The 24,328-nt window shown below is 30.4% G+C and overlaps 2 protein-coding genes and 1 long non-coding RNA gene across 3 annotated transcripts in view; 2 read left to right on the top strand and 1 right to left on the bottom strand.

Annotated features, from left to right (window-relative positions):
* LOC123265602 overlaps window positions 1-24,328 on the bottom strand; it is a 52,466-nt gene that overhangs the window by 19,156 nt on the left and 8,982 nt on the right. The window lies entirely within an intron of this gene.
* On the top strand, window positions 9,632-10,328 carry LOC123265606. Its single transcript, XR_006509616.1, has 3 exons — window positions 9,632-9,721; window positions 9,801-9,890; window positions 9,951-10,328. It is a non-coding gene; the product is annotated as an uncharacterized LOC123265606 (long non-coding RNA).
* Window positions 16,695-24,132, top strand: LOC123265596. The gene is made up of 4 exons (XM_044729388.1): window positions 16,695-17,904; window positions 17,963-18,034; window positions 23,905-23,994; window positions 24,050-24,132. The coding sequence occupies exons 1-4, from the start codon at window positions 16,963-16,965 to the stop codon at window positions 24,116-24,118; spliced, it is 1,173 nt and encodes a 390-aa protein (XP_044585323.1). The 5' UTR covers window positions 16,695-16,962; the 3' UTR covers window positions 24,119-24,132.

Here is a 24,328-nt window from a genome sequence, read left to right as displayed (position 1 = left end):
TCAATAAATATAAATTAATAATAGTGTAAATAAAAAAAATGTATTTTATTTTAAAAAAAGCGTGAGGTGCATGGTGTCAATAGTTATAAATATTTTATTGACAGATATGAGTAGAGTGATTATCATTTTGATAATATCTTAAAAAGCACCCCACGCTTTTTAAAATAAAATACATTTTTTATTTACACTATTATTAATTTATATTTATTGAAATTTTTAACACTATTCTTAATTTAAATTTATTTTCTATTTTTAATTTGGTTTTCTATAAAAAGCGTGTTTTTAGTTTTTAAACTATTATTTATTTTTACTTTTAGTTTGGTTTATTTATAAAAGCGTGATTTTTAGTTTTTAAACTATTATTTGTTGATTATCAAAAATATTCAGGCGCGCAAATTACCCACGGAGAGTTACATACTGACATACTGACATACTGACATACAAGTGAAGCTAATAAAAAATAATTATTTATAAATATTATAAATACGGGGAATCAGAGTTCGATTTCGGAGAGCGAGCCTGAGAAACGGCTACCAGAACCAAGGAAGGCCGCAGGCGCGCAGATTACCCACGGAGAGTTACATACTGACATACTGACAAACTGACATACAAGTGAAGCTAATATAAAGCGTGTAAAAATGAAATAATTCAATACTAACTCTTCTTTTACTGACGATGATCAATGTTAATTAAACAGAAAGCTTTTCTTCAGACACGCAATTTTAAAACTGCACTTCACAACATATTAATTTCGCAGCGATGGCATGAATAAATTATTCATCAATTGTCAGAGAATAGTAAAAGCTAGCTGTAAAATCGAATATTCTTGCACCGTTCATTAGTAACAAACGTAACATCGAAGCAAACACTAGTCCAGTGAATGCAATAGAACAAAAAACGAGTGAATTACAGAAAAATCAAAAATGAATTATCAGAAAATAAAGTCAGTGTGTTATCGGCTTTCCGTAATTACTCAATATTTTTTTTTCAAACTAATCGGATTGTCACCTTGGTCAATTGACGCTTCTGAGATAATTCGCAGAAACCGAAGAATTGAAAGCCACAATTTTAAATGCAGTTTTTCATACGCTGGAATCGTTTACAATCTTTTATTTATAACAGTAATTTTATTCTACAATAATCTGTATATTTGTTATTCATCACCATCATTTATCGGCTTAGAAGCTGCGAGAACATTCGAAGAACCTTTTTCATTTTTGTCAATTATATGCGTAATTTCAATAATAGTGATTTACATGATTCGGCAGAAGTTATTGATTAATTTAATCAACAATCGGTTACAAGTGTTGGACAATAATCTAAGTAGTTGTGCTGATTACGACATCAAATATGATCACACCAATGACTTCATATTTTACTTAAATTTCTTCTATATAAGCTCCACACTGCTATCATTGCAATTGTACCTCAAGTCACTTCCGTTAATTATTTTTATGAATTTACCCACTTTTTTAATATGTTGGCCTCTGATTCAACATTTAATGTTTATAAATATGATGAAATTGCGATTCGAGAGTATCAATTCAACACTTTTAAAACTAGGAACTTACGAAAGTAAAATACTGCGATCCCGCGAATTAGTTTTGAATGATATATCAAGCTTAAAACGCGCATATGTAGAAATTTGTAAAGGATGTGATGATATCGGTAGTTTTTTTAGGATTCCTGTCTCCATGGTAATTTTTATCCAATCGGTCAGATCAGTTCATAACTTATACTTCATAACAATTGAATTGATCACATCTCTGAAATTCAAGTTTTTAATATACTTTGCTATGACCAGCGTATTACATACTGCATTTCTTTTTATACTTTTGACAACTGCTGTAACCAAAGTGATTAAACAGGTACGTAACTATTAATAAATAGATGTTAATTTTTAAGTTCCCGCTAAGAAAATTGAAGATTTTTGAAAATCGGGAAGTAAATTGGTTTTATCCCGTTTTGCAAAAATCAAGTTTTCATCAGATTATGACCCAAATTTTACTTTTTGTAATTGAGTATTTTAGTTTATTTGTTGTTAATTACTTAAAAATTAATAGAAACAATTATTGTTATTAGTGCGGCGATTATTATTTAATTATTGTATTTATTTAGTTAATAATTTTATATTATTGTTACCGAAGGTATGATTAAATTAAGAAAATAAGCGTGTGAGAAATTATTACGAAGCCGAGCGAATTAATTGTAAAAGAAATTAAAAGACTGGGAAAATTATTCTAAGTTCCGAACAAGATTTAGTATGGGAAAGTGATGAATGGATATAAAATGAAAGAAATGACGATTGTTATTTTGTAAGAAATAATTTAGGTAAGCGAAGATTTTATAAGTCCCGAGGACAATTTAGTATGGAAAATCAACGAATGGATATATAATGAAAGAAATTGCGATTAAAATAATAAAGAATTGTGAATTTGACGAAACGAATGGATAGAGAATGAAGGAAATTACGATTAAAATAATAAAGAATTGAGTTTCGAAAATAAAAACTTAGAATTTGGCGAGACGAATGGATAGAAAATGAAGGAAATTACGATTAAAATAATAAATCATTATTTTTGAATGCTAGTTCGAGGGCACCGGACAGGTGTCTAAAACGACCCTTCCGGTTCGTTACAAGAGAGTTGGGGGAAAAATGATAAACGCCAAAATTTGGCTCGATAAAGCAAGCAGTTCTTTCTCGGGAGAATTACTCGGGCGAATACTCTTCACCAAGTAATTCCAGAGGATGATACTCTACCTGGAGTCTGACCAAGGCCCAGGTAAGTATCATGAACCGACCGGATGAAAGTGCTTCTCCCCGTGCCGAAGCCTTCAGCAGAGGTACGGTAGGTGATCATAAGCCGTGTAGGTGGGGGCGAAGAGGACACTCTCCATTCGCTCTCGGGGTAGAGGTTTAGGCCCAGGGGTGACGGCTAGTCTCCTGGGGAAGCGGGGAACCAGCTCTTGACAGTTAGTTCGCGATTTTGAACCGCGAATATGTGTGAAAAGAGTGTTCTAATATATTGTTTATATTGTTTAATTTGATTATATTTGTTTATATTGTTATTAACATGATCAGGCCAATAAAGAGGTTTTCCTTTTTCTTTGATTTATTTAAAATGAAGTGTTTTGTTATATTTTGTTATTGATAATGTAATCACCGTTTATGACCCTGGACTCCGGCGAGCAAATTTCAAGCCGGGGACAAATAAATTATTTATTTTTATAATTTTTGAAAACGTGGACGTTACAAGATTTTGACGTTTAAAGGTCACATTAAGCTTCCCTGACTATTCCCGCGATTTTGTCACTATGGATTCGAAAAGACTCGACCAAAATTAGATTTTCAATACAATTTGGACCAATTCGAACCGGTAGATTTTGAAAAATCTCAAAAAAAACCACAAAAAAAAATTTTTTTAAATGTGGTATTTTTGGAATAACTTTGAAACGGCTTTACCGATCGATTCTAAAAACTAATCAGCTCTTAACATCATAAATCCAAGTCGATCGCCGCCGGTCCGGTCAAAATCGGCTGATTTGTTCGTGAATTATCGTTGTCGAAAGAAAACCTGAAAATGTGTTTTTTCGGAATTGCTTTGGAATTTCTAATTCAATCGATTTAAACTTAAGAATTATTCATGAGGCTTAAAAGAATTCGTCAAATGCCGCCAACTGTGGGAAAATCGGTTCATTCATTCAAAAATTCTTACGGTTTGAAAATTCCAAAAATAGTGTTTTATTAAATTGCTATTAGAGCTTTGAGCTCGAAGAGCTCAAAATGACACAACAATCATATTTTTGAGCTCACAGAGCTCAAAATGACACGAAAACTATATTTTTGAGCTCGAAGAGCTCAAAAACGTAATTAGTGCAATTTTGAGCGCTTAATTTTGGAATTAGCGGAAAGTTGCAGGGATGGCCTTCAGAGTCAACCAGTATGTTAAGAATTTAAATATTCCTTGTCCTTCATGTTCTTCAATAAATAAAAAAAAAAAAGTGTGTGTGTACTTATGTACGCGCGTTAGAAGTTATACTTCTTTGGTGTAACAAGATAGAAATCTTTCTAAATATTTTATCTATCGCGTTATCCTACGTTTGTAGAAAAAACGACACTAATAATAAAAAAAAAGGTATTTAATACATTGAAAGTTTTATTATAACGCATTATTTAGTTAACTAAAGTTTATTTAAAAATCATAAAAAAATTATTTTTACATAATTAAAAAAATCTGGTAATCGGTTGACCGTGCAGGCTAGCCCTAGAACTTCCGGCTAAGTTTGCATTTCAAGCACCTTAAAATGTGTTTTTTGATTAATATTTGAGCTTTTCAATCTCAAAGCACAGTTTTTCACATTTTGAGCTCTTCGAGAAAAACAAAATTTTACGAATTTTTAAAAAACTATAACTTTTGAATGCATCGTTCGATTTTTATTTTCAAAAAAGCATTTGACGCAGTTTTTTAAGAACAAAAAATATATACATAGTTTTGTTATGATTTTTTCGCACGCTTTGGAGTTATTTTTAAAAAAAATAAAAATTCAAATTTTTTTTTTAATTTCTTCGGAATGGCTTGATGAATTAACTCTTAAATCTAATCAGATCTACGTTTTGATAGACCCTTTCGAATGACGTGTCGTAGAACTCAATCGGTTGATTTGTTTTTGAGAAACCGTACGACAAAAATTCATTGACACACACACACACACACACACACACACACGACCGGACACCTCGGCAGGAATAATCAGAATGGCTTCCTGGGACCTTAAAACGTGGACATCCGATGAAAACTCGACTTTTGAAAATCGGACCGAAATCAATGTGATATCCCCTGTAGATGGATAACTAGGGATAAGGTTCTTATTTCTAGAAGTGATGACTAGTCGAATCTAAAATGATTGTAAGTTTATTTAGAACAATGTCTTACAAGAAAAATGGCACGTCTTTGTCAAATGCTCGTATAGAACTAATTTTCACACATAGGTCAACCAGTGTTCCCAGAAACTTTTGCTTGTCTGATCGACACAGTGCCGTCAAATTATCAGATCTTCTGAAAAATTATCGTACGCACAAAAAAAAAATTTTAAACTTAAGTTCTTGACTAAATTTACATATTTCAAATTTTTTTATGCCAAAATATTTTCATTTAAAATTCGGACATAAATTTACTCTTGAAAAATATTTACAAAAAAAATGTTTCTTCATGAAATGAAATCAAATAAAAAAATAATCAATTTTATATATTGATTCATATTAATTTATTAAACATTAGCATAACAAAATAAACTGTGTAGGGCGATAGGGCACCCGCGGGGTGCTGCATACTTCGAGCAGGTAATAAATGAAAGTTAACCCGCATGGATAAGAATGAAAATCAAACATATCGAAAATTATCGTACAATTACCGTACAAGACTCATTTTATCGTAACTTTTCGTCACATAATCAAAGTCGGATGTACGATCGTATAATGCTTCAAATTATGTGACGTTTACGATAATTATGTGACGGATGGGAACACTGAGGTCAACTGACCCTCAGCACTCATCCTCTTTTCCCACTCCTCGTACTTACTCTGACATCTCTCAAAAATCATACCTACGTACCTTCCCAGTCAGCATCCAAGTCAGAAAGATTTCAGTATGAAGTCTTTTAAAAAACTTCTTATAGAAGTCCTAATGTGACGTCTTAAGGAGCTCTTTTTTACGAGGTCAGAACTAAGAGCTCTTAATGAACTCATAAGTTTGGAGTCAATTTTCTGACATCTAACTGAGTCCCTTTTTTGGACTTCTTTTTGAGTTGCGTATAATGAGCTTATAGACATTATAAATCAAAAAACAAATTTCATTTTAATATAAAGCTGTCAAAATCTTATTCATTTTTCATTTATTACTTTCCTGATTGAGAAATTAAATTGAAAATGATTAAAAATAATTCGAATTAAATAATTTAAAACAATTTGAATAGATTAATATATAGATATACACTTGGCATAGGTTAACTCATTTCTCTTAATCCAGGTTAATTAAATTTTTCAAAAATTTTAAATTATATTATGAAGTAGTAGGCAATAATGTTAAAATCTGGTTCGTAATCAAACTAATTTAGATAAAATAATAAAATTGGATTCTAATCTGAAAAAATTATGTGAACTTTCTACATTTAAGGAGTACTTTGCATGTATCAATTTTAAACATTTTATTCGAATTTAACGATATCTTATAACTATATACTTATTTATTATTGTTGAATTTTTAATATTCATTAATTTATCTATTAGATTTTATATTGTGAAAAGTAAACAAAATTTATATAGACTATTTAAAAAAATATTACAGGTAGACTTTTGAATATTTTTTAGTATATAAATATTCATAAAAGCTACTTTTTCTCTATCGATACACAGTATCAAATAGAATAAATAATATGATCGCAACATTTCATCACTATATAAACTTAGCTTATAAGAATAATGAGATGTGTAACGACATATCGTTTGAACAGCGTAGGGGGTTAGGTATCGATCTAGCACGCGCGCGACTAGGGTTCGAATCTTAGTTACGGCAATTGCGATTTTCACTTTCTCTCTTTAAACCGACAATATTAGGTCTAATTAAAATAATAAACATTCGAAATCAGCATCGGTGCTTCATGAAACTCTGAATTATTTTTTATAATTTACTTTTATTATTATTATTATTATTATTAACATTATTTTTGTTGTGTTCTTATTATTGTTATCATTATAATAGCGTATAGAGATAAAAAATCATTTATTTGTGCGAGTTCAGAAAAAAGAGCTCTTTAAGAGCTCGTTTTGATGAGTTTTTAAAGTCTACAATAAGCGGCGCATTCGACCTCTTCAGAAGGTCTTAAAGACGTCTTTTAGACGTAGACTCTGACGTCCAAATCAGAAATCTGAGCTCATTCGGAATAACTTAATACGTCATTTTGCTATCTGGGTTAGTACATACTCTCGTTCTCATTCTTTCTCTCTTGCACTCATACACTCCAGACATGGTATCTTACAGCTAGACTTAAATACTACCTGATGGCCTACGCTTTTTGCGTATACTCTTTTTATTTTTGATATTACATCAATAACTCCCCATTATTAGAAATTTTCAATTTTCTTAGCGGGAAGTTAAAAATATATATTTATATAAAATATCGTGAATACAGTTGCCAGTTCTCACGCAAACATACGTAGATGTACTTATTTTTATTTTGTTGGTAACTTTTTTTGAAAAACTAAAATGTTGAGTAGCTACACGGAAAAAAAGACTCTGTCAAAATTACAGAAAAAACTGTCAAATTTACAGATTTACCGCTGTCAACCCAAAAATGTCAATTTTACAAAGTTAAAAATGTTATTTTCACATTGTGAAAACTGTCAATCTAAAACTGTTAATTTTACAGTTTTTCAATGTAATAATGACATTAAAAAAATGTGAAATTCACTTTTAAAAAAAAAAAAGTTAAATTTATGTTAAAACAAAAATTGAACTTGTTATTTATGAGTAAGAATTTCACATTTCGTGAAATGTAAACAATAAACAAAAAAATATTTTAAAAATTAAAGTTTTAACTGAAAAAATTAGGTAAAAAAATTAGGTCACATAAAATAATTGTTCAAATCTGCAAACCATAGAAAGTAAAAAGCATTAAGATACATATAACTATAATAATGAATATTAGATTTATCTATACTGTTAAGAGAATAAGCAAAATTCTGTGGCCAGTGTATTTATATGACAAAATGGGTTTTTATGATTAAATTTGGTATTGTTGGAAAAGTCTTGACCTAGAGTTGGGCCTTTTCATGATTTAATATCATTCTCACCAATAGTCAATTTATGATGATAAGTAGTTACACAGAAAAAAAAATTAACTTGATTCAAGAGAAAAATTCTTGAACAAAGAATATAATTTTGAAGAGGGTAATTGTCTTGAATCAAGACGAAAAATTCTTGAATTAAGTAAAGTTTCCTTAAATCAAGAAAAATTTTCTTAAATCAAGAATTTTTCTACTCAAGCCAAGAATATTGAGCTCTTCAAAAATATATACTTGATTCAAGAACATTTTTTTTTCTGTGTAGGCTGCATTCAAAAATGCTCTATCCCTAAATACATAATTAAGAAATTACCTTGTATCTTATGAACTATTGACAGTTTTAAAGATATAAACTTATACCGATGTTACTTGATAATTTTCAAGAATATATTTTCTTGTCTCAAGTATTGATCGAATTAATCGAAGTATTTATTGTTTAATTCAAGTGAATCTATTTGTTTGTAAATCTATCGAAATTAATGCAAAAATTTTATTATGATAAATATTGATATTTTTTTGTCAAAAAACTAAAATTCATCTCAAGGTAGTACCTCCACGAAAAGCATATTTCAAGAAACTTATGGAATTTTTTTTATCGAAAGATAAATATATTAATAATTCACCACCAAAATTTCAGATCAATTCACTGCACCGTTTTTGAATAATTAATTTTCAAAATTGCATCTTTGACACGTAGGGGTATAGAGAGATGGTAAAGTTAGTATGAAATCTATTTGCATCACTTGAGTGGTACGGAAGATTTCATACTAACTTTACCATCTCTCTATACCTCTACGTGTAAAAGATGCAATTTTGTAAATTAATTACTCAAAAACGGTACGGTGAATTGATCTGAAATTTTGGTGGTAAATTATTAATATATTTATCTTTCGATAAAAAAAATCCCATAAATTTCTTGATATATGCTTTTCGTGGAGGTACTTCCTTAAACGATTTTTGAGCCAAGAAATTTTTTTCTGGACAAAAATTTTTTTTTCTCAGTGCATCTTTAAAAATATCAATAATTAAGAAATAACTTTGAATCTTGTGAACTATTGACATTTTTAAAGATGTAAGCATTTTTTCAAATTTTTTTGTTTTAATCTAATTTTTTTTTTTTTTTTAACTGAGGTCTTTTTTTTGCTTCATTTTGATTTTTTTCTTTGTTCTCAGCGATACTCAAGACTTCGGGCGATACTTAAGAATCGTGGTTTTCCCTCGACGATGTTTTCTGGGAGGAGAATATCTAGATTTTGATGACATTGGCTTCAAAAAATAAAATTTGTTTGCATATGATTTTTTTGGGAGAAGACCGTCGTAGCTCACAAAAAAAAATTTTTGGCTGATTTTTTGCAAAATTTCGACTGATTTATTCGAAACAGACGGAAAATAAACGAATTTGATAGTTAAAAGCCGCAAAAACCGTCTTGAACCTTCAAAAACCGTTAAGGGGACCGTCGTGCCCCAGGCTCCCCTAATTAACTTTTTACATATTATTACTGTTAATTTGACAGTTTTTATCTGTAAATCTGACATCTTATGGTTATGTTATTTTCACATATTATTTCTGTAAATTTGACAGTTTTTCTTTGTAAATCTAACAAAATCTGGCCATGTCAATTTAACATTCCCATATCTGTCATTTCCACAGATTATTTTATTCCGTGTAACTTCAGGGTGTCGGTTTTTCCTGACGGTGTGCGCGCGCATCGTAAAAATTTAACCTCATCATTTTTGCCTAACGCGCCAAAAGAAGTATATCTTCAAAAATTTATAAAATTGTTTCAAGCAAAAATTAAATGTTTTCAGAATAAAGAAACCGTCAGAATTATCAACTTACTAAGAGATCGATTTGATATGGATGAAAAATTATTCAAAAAAGTAAGTGAATCATATCTTTGCATCATTTGTGAAAAAAATTTTTAATTAATTATAATTATATGAATTTGACTGATTATAGCTAGTGAAGTTTTCTTCTCACCTTCCATATTTGACTGTTGAATTCGCCTGCTGTGGAATAATACCACTAGATCGCGCTCTTTTGATTATTGTAAGTTTACTTTTAACGATACGATAAATATCCGATATCATTTTGATAATAAAATTTCAGGTTTCCACCACTATTGCCTCGTATCTCGTTATTTCTGTTCAATTCTACATCAGCTTATCTGCCAATTAATTCAAAATTATTTATTTCAACAAAAATATCTGGTAATTTTTGGAGTTAATTATAAACAAGTTTGTATTGTTCCATTTTTGAGAAATAATACTGTATTATAAATCATAATCCGAGAATCAAGTGTTGTCAATTTTAATTTACTAAAAACTATTGATTTATACAAACGCGAAGAAAATTAAATAACTTAGTATGCGACTAATATTTAGTTGTTGCTGTGCAATTCCATATCGATTTTTTTTATTGACAATGATCAGAGTTGTAAAGCGGAAAGCTTTTCTTCTAGCACGCAATTTTTAGACTATATTACACGTAACATCATAGTATAGAAGCGATACCATGTATAAATTATCCATTTCTCATCATATTTTTTTAAAAATGTCAATAGTTCGCGAGATACAAGGTCATTTCTTAATTATATATCTAAAGATAGAGCATTTTCGAATGCAGCCTAAATACATCATAATAAATTGACTATTGGTGAAAATGATATGAAACCATGAAAAGGCACAACTCCAGGTCAAGACTTTTCCAACGATACCAAATTTAACCATAAAAACCCATTTTATCATATCGCGTGCCTAATGCCAAAAGGGCGTATTACAGCAGTTAGATAAGGTTTTATGCCAAAAGGACGTATAAAAAAAATTTTTTTTGCCATTCTTTCTAGAATCGCTCGAAACGTAAAGATCTACAGAAAAAAAATTTTTGACGTACTAACGCCAAAAAAGCGTATCTTAAGATATACGCCCTTTTGGCTTTAGGACATTGTCGGTCTAAAGCCAAAAGGGCGTATATAAAAAAATCAGGATTTTTCAAAATTTCGAAAAATAGTCTTCAAAATTGTTGGGAGAAAATTTGGATAAAAAAAATTTTTTAAAAGTCAACATTTTCGATGGTAGTAACTTCAAATTTTCATCATCTTGGACAGACCAATGATTAAAAAAGCATATGAATTAAAAATTTTTTCGCGTACTAAAATGTTCATATTTTTTATAAATTTCTTTTTTTTTCAGACGAAAATGTAAAAGATGCACGTATAGAAGGTGCAGGAATTGTACCCCAATAAACTTTCCGTATTTTGATATTAGTTTTTTCTAGTATTTTTTAACTTCGAATTATTATAATAATTCCTTGCCCGCAATAGCTGCAATAAAAGATATATTTTTGTTTAATTGTATACTTTAAGCGCAAGCGTAGGTATGCTCTACTCGTCTAAAAATTCAAACCACCGATTCCGTTACGTAAAATTGGTGTTAAAACCCATAATATGTATGCATAAAATGAAAAACACCTTAACGGGAAGTTAAAAATTATACGCCCTTTTGGTTTTAGATCACTAAATTTTCAGTGTACTAAAGCCAAAAGGGCGTATAACTTGAGACATACGCCCTTTTGGCTTTGGAATTTTTTTTTTTCATTTTTAGGCTTAGAACATGTTTACAAAAGGATTGGCACCAAAAAAAAAATTATACGCCCGTTTAGTTTTGCAAAGCCAAAAGGGCTAATAACTTTTTATACGCCCTTTTGGCATTAGGCACGCGATATTAATACACTGGCCACAAAATTTTTCTTATTCTTTTATATTAATAATACAGATTATTCTAACAAGTGTATTTGGTAATTATTAATAAAAATAATAAAAATTGTACTCGTGCTACGTTTGATATTTAAACTGGGTGGAAACAATTCTGTAAAATGACATAAAATTTCGTTTGTATCGTTCCATTTTTGATAAATAATATGATGTCATAACCTGAGAATTAAATATAGTTAAAAATTTTTTATAAAATCATAAGCGCATGCAACCTCTTGAAATAACTGTTCCAATATATGCGAAGTAAATTGATCAACTCCGTATGTGACTAATATTTAATTGTTGCTGTACAATTCCATATCAACTCTTTTTTTACTGACGATGGTTAATGTTAATAAAGCAGAAAGCTTTTCTTCGAGCACGCTATTTTAAAATTGCACTTCACGATATATCAATATAGCAGCAGTGATATGAATAAATTATTAATCCATTATTAGAGAATAATAAAAGCTAGCTGTAAAATCGAATATTTTTATACCGTTGATTAGTAACGACCGTGACATCAAAGCAATCACTAGTCCAGTGAATGTGATTGAATACAAAACGGGTGAATTACAGAGAAATTAAAAATGAATTATCGTAAAATAAAGTCAGTGTGTTATCGGCTTTTTGTGGTTAATCAGTACTTACTCTTCAAGCTGATCGGGTTGTCGCCTTGGTCAGTCGAAGCTTCGGAAATAATTACCAGAAACCGAAGAATTGAAAGTCACAATTTTAAATTTTTATTTTATTTTTATTTTCTTTATTAATAAATCCTGACAGCCTGTATGGCCAATTATGAGGATACAAAAAGATACATTAATGTATTTTAGAAGGTATATTACACATGTTGCAATGAGCAATTATAAAAGAAACATATTTTTTAAACTATTAACTAAAAGTACAGGTGTTTAAATTTGATTTATATAATAAAATATTCGCATATTTATACTTATTATTACAATAAGATAGTATATATAAGCTCAATACAATAAATATAATTATTATTAAGGCAGTGGAGCATGATCATATGCTTTTGCTAATTTAATTGTCTAGAGTTAATTATGATGGATGCTAGAACATTGGCGCTGCAGCGCGTTTGATAGCCAAGCAGGTCAATATCACTATTCTGTTGAACTATATAATTACAGGCGTTAATCAGTCTATTAATAGGTGATGTAAGGATGAAGTTGCTCCTCTGCCGAGGTGGATAGAAAGGCTGATCAGATCTTAAGCATCTTTGCGGTACTAATATTGGAATCCGTTCCAGAAATCTGGGACAATCAATTTCATTGGATAGTAGTCCGGATACTAATAATATTGATGCACAAATTCTGCGCTCTTCAAGAGTCAGTAAGTTCGCATCCACACACATGGTAAGATAATCATATCCACGGTCCGGGTATATGCCAAACTTTTTAAATGAGAAATATTTAAGGAATTTACGCTGTATTTTCTCAATGTTGTTAGTATGGATCTTATATGTTGGTGACCATACTACTGATGAGTACTCGAGTTTAGGCCTAACAAGTGCAACATACAGGGCTTTGACAACATTATAGTTCTTAAATTTTTTAGTAGTACGTATGATAAAACCCAGTGTTCTCATAGACGATCTTATAATGTTAGTATAGTGTTGAATAATGAGATAGAAAAAATTGTTGATTGGTGCAATTTAAATTGCTTGAAATTGAATGCTACAAAAACTAGTGCTATTATACTAGGAAGTAGGCAGAGAGCAGTAATTTTTGTAAAAGTGCCCAAAATATAATTGTCAGTAATCATGTGATTCCATATGTACAATCAGTTAAATACTTGGGTTTGATAATTGATAATACTCTATCGTGGGAGAATCAAGTTGTAAGCGTATGTATTCGTGCGATGAAAACGCTAGCACAACTAAAAATTAATAATGAGATTTTTAATGAACAGTTACGCATAAAATTGGTTACGACCTTGATTTTTCCCATCTTCGATTACTGCTGTGCTGCTTATACAAACATCTCAGGCAAATTACAGCATAGATTGCAGCGTAAAATAAACTCATGTATAAGATATATTTTTAAAATTTCGAGATTTGAGCACACTACTCCGTATTATAAAAAATTAGGCTGGTTAAAACTTGATGTTAGAAGAGATTATTTCATAGCTTGTTTATTTTACAAAGAAATTAAGTTAAATTACTGTCAATTATTTAAATCGAATTTAGAATTTCTGCCGATTGTGCTAAGGAGAGGTGACGTCAGGAATGATTATCTACGTCTGCCAAGAAGTAATTGTGCAATTTATGAAAACTCTTTCCTAATTCATGGTATAAAAGTTTGGAACTCGTTACCGGCCGAAATTACATTAATTGACAATTTCGAACAATTTCAACAGGCTTGCTATGACTTCTTCTTACAATAAATGTTAATGTTATTATTTCTCTGTTAATATGTTATTATTTTAAGAATTAATATGTTCTTACTTTTAATAATTTAATATCAAATATTTAAATTGTATTAAAAACACTGTATCAAATGTATACATGTAAATGATAAAATTTATGTATTGTTGATGGTCCTGAAGGAGCTTAGAACTCTAGGATCAAATAAATTTTTCTATCTATCTATCTATCTATAGTGATCAGTGAACGTAAGTTGAGAGTCAAATGTTATTCCAAGATCATTTACTATGGAGACTCTGTCTATGGAGACAGAATCGTCCCATCTATGGAATAGTCGTATATGATAGGGTTTTTAGACTTGTGAAACGTTATTATCTTGCACTTAGTTCGATTTAATAACAGTTTATTGCTACTGCACCATTCCGCAAATGTAACCAGGTTATCCTGCAGAACAGTACAGTCACATGCACTATTTATAGAGTGATATAATTTTGCGTCATCAGCAAATAAATCCAAGTGCACTGATAGTAACGATCCAACATCGTTGACAAAGATAATAAATAATAGTGGTCCAAGATTGGATCCTTGAGGTACTCCTGATGTTGAGTAAAAGACTGGAGATAGAAAACCATTATAAAATACAATGTTTTTTCTATTTGTTAGGTAAGAAATCATCAGGTTAGCTAATAGTTCGGGTATGCCTAAATTTATTATTTTGTCAACGAGTATTGCAATGTCTACTTTGTCAAAAGCTTTTGAGAAGTCTGTATGGATGACATCAATCTGTTTCCCACAAGATATATTGTCAGCAATATATTGTGTGTATGGCAACATATTGTGTGTAAATACAATTTTTCATATATTGGAGTGTGTTATAACATTATTTTCATTGCAGTAACTTCATCGTTAAATATTTACTGTTTTTACTGTATAACATCAATGAAAATAGTCGACCAAATTTTTGATACATTTCAAAATATCTTCGCATTTTTTTCATCGTTTTGTATTATTTTTATTGTACTATTTATCACCACTCGACAAAAATTAATTATGAATTTCATCAACAACCACCTGCGAAATGTTGATAAAAACTTGAATACGTGCGCCGATTATGAAATAAAATACGATTGTACCAGTGATGTAATCTTCGCTAGCAACTTTATCTTCACAAGTACCATAGCAATAGTGAGACAATTTTTTTCCAAAACAAAACTAATTGCCTTCATAAACCTACCAAATTTTTTAATAACTTGGCCACTGATTCATTATACAATCTTTATAAATATAATAAAATTACGATTCAAAAGTATTAATTCAATGCTTTCAAAACTTGGTACCACCGAAAGTAAAATATCGCGATCGCATAAGTTAATTCTGGATGATCTTGATAGTATTAAACGCGCATACGCGGAACTTTATGAAGGTTGTGATGAAATTGTGACTTTTTATGGAATTCCTACCTTGGTTGTGCTAATTATATTTTCGACAAGAACTATTCGCAGTTTGTATTATATAGTGATCCACAGATTCGGTAGAATCTGGCGCCAAGTTCCGTTCAAATCCGTTGTAAACGGAGCGCCAGACTACCGAGTGTGTTTACTGTAAGCAGAACGGTATTTCGAGGTTGCAAAATTTTATTTAATTCGACGGTACTTCTTGTTCCTAAATTTTATATTATAACAGTAATTCATACTTTATTTTACTGATATCAATTAATTATATTCAATTATAACCATTAATTTACTTGAAATTATTAAATTTTATCAGCACAAACTATAGCAAGCTCAAAAATTTCGATCCTGACTTTTTTTCGATGTAAAAAGTGACATGCCACAGACTAAGTAATTCGAGAATGCATAGTAATCCTTCATTAGATGGGAAACTACAGTTAAAAAAAGATATTTCACAGCTTGCATACACACCCACCAGGGTGCGCTGGAATTATTTTTACATAAACTGTAGTTTCAAGGGGATAGTTTGCTGTAAAAAATGCAACCAACGCGAGATTTAAGTTGGTACCAATTGTAAATTTTTATTATAATTACAAAAAATACTAAAATCCGAACAAAAACAGTTTCACTGTAAAAAATCGCGCCAAGTCCACGTTCATAAGACTATTAAGAAAAAAAAATTTGTTTTTTTCTTTACAAAAATATATAAAATAAAAAAATAAAAAAATCCAAGTAACCGATATGATTGTTTATGATTTTCGGAAATTAAAAAAAATTGTGTTATAAATTTAAAAATTAAGAAAAAAATTTTGGAACGTACTTGGTGTGCGTCATTGTGTATTTCAATTTTTTTAAAGTCTTAGTAAATAGATTTTACGAATTTCATTAAAAGTAAAATATTTTGCAACCGCGCACACTAAATACGTTCCAAATTTTTTTTTTAATTTTTAAATTTGTAACAAAATTTTTTTTAATTTCCGAAAATCATAAACAATCATATCGGTTACTTGGATTTTTTAATTTTTCTATTTTATATCTTTTTTTAAAGAAAAAAAAATTTTTTTTTTTCTTAATAGTCTTATGAACGTGGACTTGGCGCGATTTTTTACAGTGAAACTGTTTTCGTTCGGATTAAATATCTCGGAAACTAGATGGTCAAAAATTCTCAAATTGCGCCAATCGACGCAGAATTATATGAACATTAATCTGCCAAAATTAAAAAAAAATCCTAAGAAAACGACTTTGGCGAGGGTACTACCTTAATATCGACTAATTTTAACTGAACATGGCCTGAAGTTAGAAATGAAAAAATTTTTCTTCATGCATGCAATTTTTAAATTACATGACACGAACATCAATATAGAAGCGATACCATAGATAAATTATCTATACAATGTCACGGAATTATACAAGCTGGATGTAAAACCTAATATTCCTGCGCCGTTGATTAGTAACGACCGTGACATACGAAGCAATCACTAGTCCAGTGAATGTGATAGAACAAAAAACGGGTGAATTACACAGAAATTAAAAATGAATTGTCGTAAAATAAAGTCATTGTGTTATCGGCTTTTTGTCATTAGTCAGTACTTATTCTTCAAGTTAATCGGATTGTCACCTTGGTCTATCGAAGCTTCGGAAATAATTACCAGAAACCGAAGAATTGAAAGTCATAATTTTAAATACACTTTTTCATATGTTGGAATATGTTATAACTCTATATACATATTTATTACAGTATCATATAACATTTACGTTGTTTTGTATTTACAACTAACATTTTACCGCAAACAGATACAGACTTTCGAAACTTTGTTTTTATTATCTTCAGTGCCATGTATTGTTTTTATTGTGCTAAATTATAGTATCCGACAAAAAGTACCAATAAATCTAATCAACAATCGATTGAAAAGTGTTGATAAAAATTTAAATAGTTGTGCAGATTATAAAAGTGAAAATGATTACACTATCGATTGGATATTTTCAATAAATTTTGTTTGTACTTGTAACGTAGTAATACTCATTTATTTGGTCAATAAATCCGAAATAATAATCTTTATGATGTTATTGCCGAATATTTTGACAAAGTGGCCCTTGATTCATTACACTATTTTTATAAATTTAATCCGAAGACGATTTGAGGCGATCAATTCGACGCTTTTGAAATTGGGCACTACCGAGAGTAAAATATCGGATTCCCGTGAGTTAATTCTGGAAGATCTTACAAGCTTAAAACGCGCGTACGCGGAAATTTGCAAAGGATGTGATGAAATAGTGAATTTTTACGGAATTTCTATTTTGATTGTTTCTTCTGTCATGTCCATCCGGCTGGTGCGCATTTTATACTATACAATCGTAAAAACGATTTATTTACCGATAGTTGATGTTACATTATTCATAGTTGGACTGAGTTTGTGGGAATATATTTATATCTTTATAATATTGACAACAGCAGTAACTAAAGTGATTGAACAGGTTTGTAAATTTTATCGCCAAAAAAATTTTTTTTACTTATTGAGTTTTATAATTACAGAATAAAAAAACTTCAAGGATTTTAAACTTGCTCAGGGATCGATTCGATATGGATGAAGAAATATTTAAAAAAGTAAGTTAATTTTACAAATCAAAAGCAAATATTTTTTTTACCCACTCTGAAATATATTTGAGGCTTTTTTTAATGACAAAAAATAATAAAAATTCAAAAATGTCTTTAATAAGCGCCTTCGCGTAACCTTATCCTTAAAAAGAAATCATTGCGTAATAGTATATTACACATCTAGGGCAGTAAAATAAGAAATGTCTCAGATCACATGTAATTATTGTCCGAGGTGGAGCCGAGGTCAATAAACATGTGATCTGAGGCTTTCTTATTTACTGCCCGTGGTGTGTATACTATTTTTCTCCTCGACGGAGGCTGAAAGCATCAATTTTCCGCCCGCTGCGCTAAATGAAAATGCCGCTTTCCGCCTCCGTCGAGGAGAAAAATAGTATTCTCACCACGGGCAGGAAATAAGAAAGCCTTAGATCACATGTTTGTCAACCTCGGCTTCGCCTCGGTCAACAATTACATGTAATCTGAGATATTTCTTATTTTCCTGCCCTAGGTAAGAAATATACTATTATTTTATACCTTTATAATTGTCATTCTAACCGTAAACTGTACTGACATATTATAATTCTGTTATTAAGCATAAATAAGAATGACAAAAGAAAACTATTCAATTTACGAATAATGTTTGATAAAAAATAAACTATTACTTTCTATTTTATTATAAGTTTTATAATAAAATGGTATTTTCGCTATTCGTCTGAAACTATCTAGTTCTGGTTGGCTCCAGACATTGAAACTAGCATTTTTAATGCAACTTATATGAAAAATATAATGTGTGACGCGGGATGAAACACGATTTCAGACCGAGTGATGCCAGCCCTCGCTTCGCTCGGACAGGCAACTTCACTCTGGTCTGAAATCGTTTTGTTTCATCCCTAGTCAGAAAATATACTAGTATTCAGTGTATACGGCGAGTGAAAAAATGACTATTGAAGAAAAAAAATACTTTTTCTTCCCTCCGGGCGGAAAGCGTCAATTTTCTGCCCGCTGCGCTAAATGAAAATGCCGCTTTCCGCCTCTGTCGAGAAGAAAAACAGTATTCTCACCACGGGCAGGAAATAAGAAAGCCTCAGATCACATGTTTGTCGATCTCGGCTTCGCCTCGGTCAACAATTACGTGTAATCTGAGACATTTCTTATTTTCCTGCCCTAGGTAAGAAATATACTAAATTGTTGTAAAATTTCAAAATGTTTCTTTTAGTATTTTTTTTTTTTTTTTTAATCAAAAGTGTTTTTTTTATCTATATTTAATCTATCATGCTTGTAAAATTGATTAAAAATAATTGTTTGTTATGAAAAAATTGAAGTATTTATTAAAATACTTGTTGATTTTTTTAACTTCCCGCTAAGAAAATCGAAGATTTTCAAAGATCGGGAAGTTATTGTTTTCACCCCGATTTGCAAAAATCGAGTTTTCATCAGATCTCGACGTTTTAAGTTCTTAGGAAGCTTCTCTGACTATCCCCGCAATGGTGCCTGTATGTCTGTATGTCTGTATGTCTGTATGTATGTGTGTGTGTGTGTGTGTGTGTGTGTGTGTGTGTGTGTGTGTGTGTGTGTGTGTGTGTGTGTGTGTGTGTGTGTGTGTGTGTGTGGATGTATGTAAACCTCTCATAACTTTTGAATGGCTTGACCGATTAAATCGCGGTTGGTGCCATTCGAAAGGGCTTGACTGAACTTAGGTTTTGAATATCTTTTGGACCGAATCGGACCGGTAGATTTTGAGAAATTTAAAAAAAACTACAAAAAAATTTTTTTCAAATGTGGTTTTTTTTTAATAACTTGTAAACGGCTTGACCGATCAATTCCAAAAACTAATCAGCTCTTAAGAAAGTCCTTTCGCTCCAGTTGAGTTACAACAACTGTAGTAGTAAATATTCGATAAATTAAAATAAAAAACCCATAAAAATTTCTAAAATTAAAAAATAAATAATATATGAGACATTAATCGTTGAAATTTTGAACATTAAAAAAAAAAATAGTTAAATACAAAAATTAATTTGACTCTTGTAAATCAGCTGTTAGTAACCTGTCCGTGATTTGGCAACGCTATATTTCGATTGTTTACATTTTCATTTGCACAATATAACCTTAACTGTGTTTAAGTGTTTGCAGTCAATGTAAATAAATAAATTAATTAAAAATGTTTAGTCATAAAACCATAACATTCTAATGTCTCACGGCAAGAATGCTAGTATTTTTTAATTATTGTTTTATTTTTAAATTATGAAATATGAAAATGTGTTAACAATAAATTAATTAATAAGTATGTATGAAAGACATAAGTGCGTTAAAGTGTAACGTCCACGTTTTCCAAAAATTATAAAAATAAAATAATTTATTTTTCCCCGGCTCGAAATTTGCTCGCCGGAGTCCAGGGTCATAAACGGGGATTACATTATCAATAACAAAATAATAAACAAAACACTTTATTTTAAATGAATCAAAGAAAAAAAGAAAAACCTCTTTATTGGCCTGATCATGTTAATAAAACGATATAAACAATATAAACAAATTAAACAATATAAACAATATATTGGAACACTCTTCTCACACATACTCTCACTCGCCGTGAGCGTCAAAGTCGCGAACTAAACTTCAAAAGCTGGTTCCCCGCTTCCCCAGGAGACTAGCCGTCACCCCTGGGCCTAAACCTCTACCCCGAGAGCGAATGGAGAGTGTCCTCTTCGCCCCCACCTACACGGCTTATGATCACCTACTGTACCTCAGCTGAAAGCTTCGGCACGGGGAGTAGCACTTTCATCCGGTCGGTTCACGATACTTACCTGGGCCTTGGTCAGACTCCAGGTAGAGTATCATCCTCTGGAATTACTTGGTGAAGAGTATTCGCCCGAGTAATTCTCCCGAGAAAGAACTGCTTGCTTTATCGAGCCAAATTTTGGCGTTTATCATTTTTTGCCTAACTCTCTTGTAACGAAAAGGAAGAGTCGTTTTAGACACCTGTCCGGTGTTCTCGAACTAGCATTCAAAAATAATTATTTATTATTTTAATCGCAATTTCCTTCATTCTCTATCCATTCGCTGGTTTTTCCATACTAAATTGTCCTCGGGACTTATAAAATTTTCGCTTACCTAATTTATTTCTTACAAAATAATAATCGACATTTCTTTCATTTTATATCCATTCATCACTTTCCCATACTAAATCTTGTTCGGAACTTAGAATAAATTGCCCAGTCTTTTAATTTCTTTTACAATTAATTCGCTCGGCTTCGTAATAATTTCTCACATGCTTAATTTCTTAATTTAATCCTACCTTCGGTAACAATAATATAAAATTATTAACTAAATAAATACAATAATTAAACAATAATTGTTTCTATTAATTTTTAAGTAATTAACTAAAGATAAACTAAAATACTCAAATACAAAAAGTAAAATCTGGGTCATAAAAGTTTAGTTTGAATTTATTGAAAGGTCTGAAGCTCGCGCGTTACGCAACGTTGCCAAATGTTCTGACGCCATTTAAATGTAGGTTACTCAAAAATTTTCTGTGATTTTATAATTTTAATTTCTCCATAAATTCCACGGCAACCTATATATTTTATTGCAAAAAATCAAACCTGAATATATCGAAAAGCTTATTTTGAGTTTTTTTTTACCCCATCTAATCGATGGTTAATGCCATAATTCGAGAAAGTTATTAAGGTCTGATTTTCTCGTAAGACTCGGAAAAAATACTAACATTTTTAGAAATTTTTTTTTCAAAAATTTGCTCGGTGAAGTATAAATTAAACTTCACTAGTAGATAAATAAGGACTTTAACTATTAGATAAAACTTAATTTTATGCATAATCTAATATCTTTTATTTAACATTGATGGCAAAAGGACCTCTTTAACATCGAAAAACCACGTCGATTGCTACCAAGCCGGTCAAAATCGGTTGATTCATTCGTGAGCTATCGTTGACGAAAAAAATCGAAAAAAAGTGTTTTTTTTCGAATGACACCGAAATATTCGGTCGGATCAATTTGTGTTTAAAAGTATATCATAGAATTTGAAAAACCGCGTCGAATGCCGCCAACCAAGTGAAAATCGGTTTATTCATTCAAAAGTTATTGCGGTTTGAAAATTCAATAAATAGTGTTTTATTAAACTTCTATCAGACTTTTGAGCTCGGAGAACTCAAAATTACACGAAAATTATATTTTTGAGCTCGAAGAGCTCAAAAACATAATATTTGCAATTTTGAGCGCTTAATTATGGAAGTAGCGGGAAGTTGCGGGGATGGCCTTCAGAGTCTAACGTTTTCCTAATTTTTAGTAGATTTCATAGAAATCTAACTATTGCATTGGTCCTCATGACGGAACTTTTGAAAAATTTTGCTATATTTCGACTCAGCTCGTCAAGCGAATTCAGAAAATGCATATGGTTCAAAAGTTTATATATGTATGTATTTATATATATATATATATATATATATATATATATATATATATATATATATATATATATATATACATATATATATATACAGGGTATCCCAAAAGTCACGGACGCCATTGTAGCATCTGATGAAAAAAATAATTCTGAGACGAAAAGTCCTTAGCCATTTTTCAATTAACCGTATAGATAATTAATTATTAATTAAAAATTACGTCTCTTTATTTGTAAGAGAGAGAGCGCCAGTGTCCAGTAAAGTATGTGCCAAACAAAGACACAACTAACTGTATGACTAACTAGTTTCTATAGCTAACGTAGTCACATATATTTACTTACACATTCACACGTGCAAGCGTCTTCGTTGGAACGCACTTGACTGGACACTAGTGCTCTCTCTCTAACGCATAAAAGAACGTTATTTTAATTAATAATTAATTATCTATGCGTCTGATTAAAAAATGTCTAATGACTTTTCGTCTCAGAATTATTTTGTTTATCAGATGCTACAATGGCGTCCGTTACTTCTGGGACACTCTGTATATATATATATATATATATATATATATATGCTGTATATATATATATATATATATATATATATATATATGCTTATATATATATATATTTATATATATACATGGGATATAACGCGGCTTGTCAGGACGATAGCGTCGCCAATTTACAACGGATCTCTACCAAACTCAACATACTTATTCTACAGATAAATACCAAAGTCAAGTTCGAAGATGAGCTTAATCGGTCAAGTAATTTAGAAATACCAGGATTTCAAAATTTTGAAAATCATAAAAATTCATATTTCTTCACTTTCGAACTCGAATAACTTTTGAATGGGATAACTTATTGCAATTCTGTAAATTGCATCCGAAAGCTCTTTAAATAAGCTTTAATGTGAGTACCATGTCACATGTGTAGTCTCAAAATTATGCCCCATTCCCCTATGCCAATTATGAAATTTGCTATTGCACTGGTTTTAGTATTTGTCCGTCGATATATATTTTTGTCGATTGCATATAAGTTAAAAGCCCTAGTTCTGTATACAATCTTCGTTATATTTTTTTCTATTCATGATGAAATCTACTTCCATTTCGGCTGCCGAATGGTCTTTTTTAAATTGTTTCTTTTTGTATGAAAAAAATTTAAAATAAAAAATGTAATTTCTTCAGCTGATAAAAAAAAGTGTTGAAAACTTCCGACAATTGTAATTCTTTATATTTAAAATTAAAAATTATAATAATTACAGTTTAAAAATATATTTTTTATAAATTAAAACCTCGGATGTTAATTTTACCAGCTATGAATCTAATATTTACATTTTACAATGTAATTTTTATAAAATCTGTCAAATTTACAATTTGAAATTGTAATTCTTCTCTAAAGTAATTTTTTCTCTCAGTGGTAAGTATTATAAATAATTAATGATTAATTTTTCTGATTATAGGTGTTGAAGTTTTCTTCCCACCTTCCGTTTCTGACCGTCGACTTCACCTGTTGGGGAATTATCCCATTAGATCGCACTCTTTTGACTATGGTAAGTGTACTTTTAACTACAAAAAATAATCGATATAATTTTTTTTTAATTTCAGATTTCTAGTACTATTGCAACATATCTGGTTATTTCCATTCAATTCTACAACACCTTATCTGCCAATTAATTTGTAAATAATTATGTTAAAAAAAATATTCTGTAATTTTCAAAGCTAATTATAAACAAGCGTGAAATCATCTGTAAAATTTGTATTAATAATAATCTAATATCAAATTAGAGATAATCGTCATAATCCTTCAAAGGAATTAGGAATTAATTAAACGTCATGCGTGAAAATCTCCGGAGTGCAAGTGAGAGAAATTAAACACAACATGCA

The sequence above is a fragment of the Cotesia glomerata genome, linkage group LG5 (assembly GCF_020080835.1).
Source record: "Cotesia glomerata isolate CgM1 linkage group LG5, MPM_Cglom_v2.3, whole genome shotgun sequence".
Classification (NCBI taxonomy): Eukaryota; Metazoa; Arthropoda; class Insecta; order Hymenoptera; family Braconidae; genus Cotesia; species Cotesia glomerata.
The sequence above is the reverse complement of the archived record's forward strand: the minus strand, read 5'-3'. Positions and strand labels throughout refer to the sequence as shown.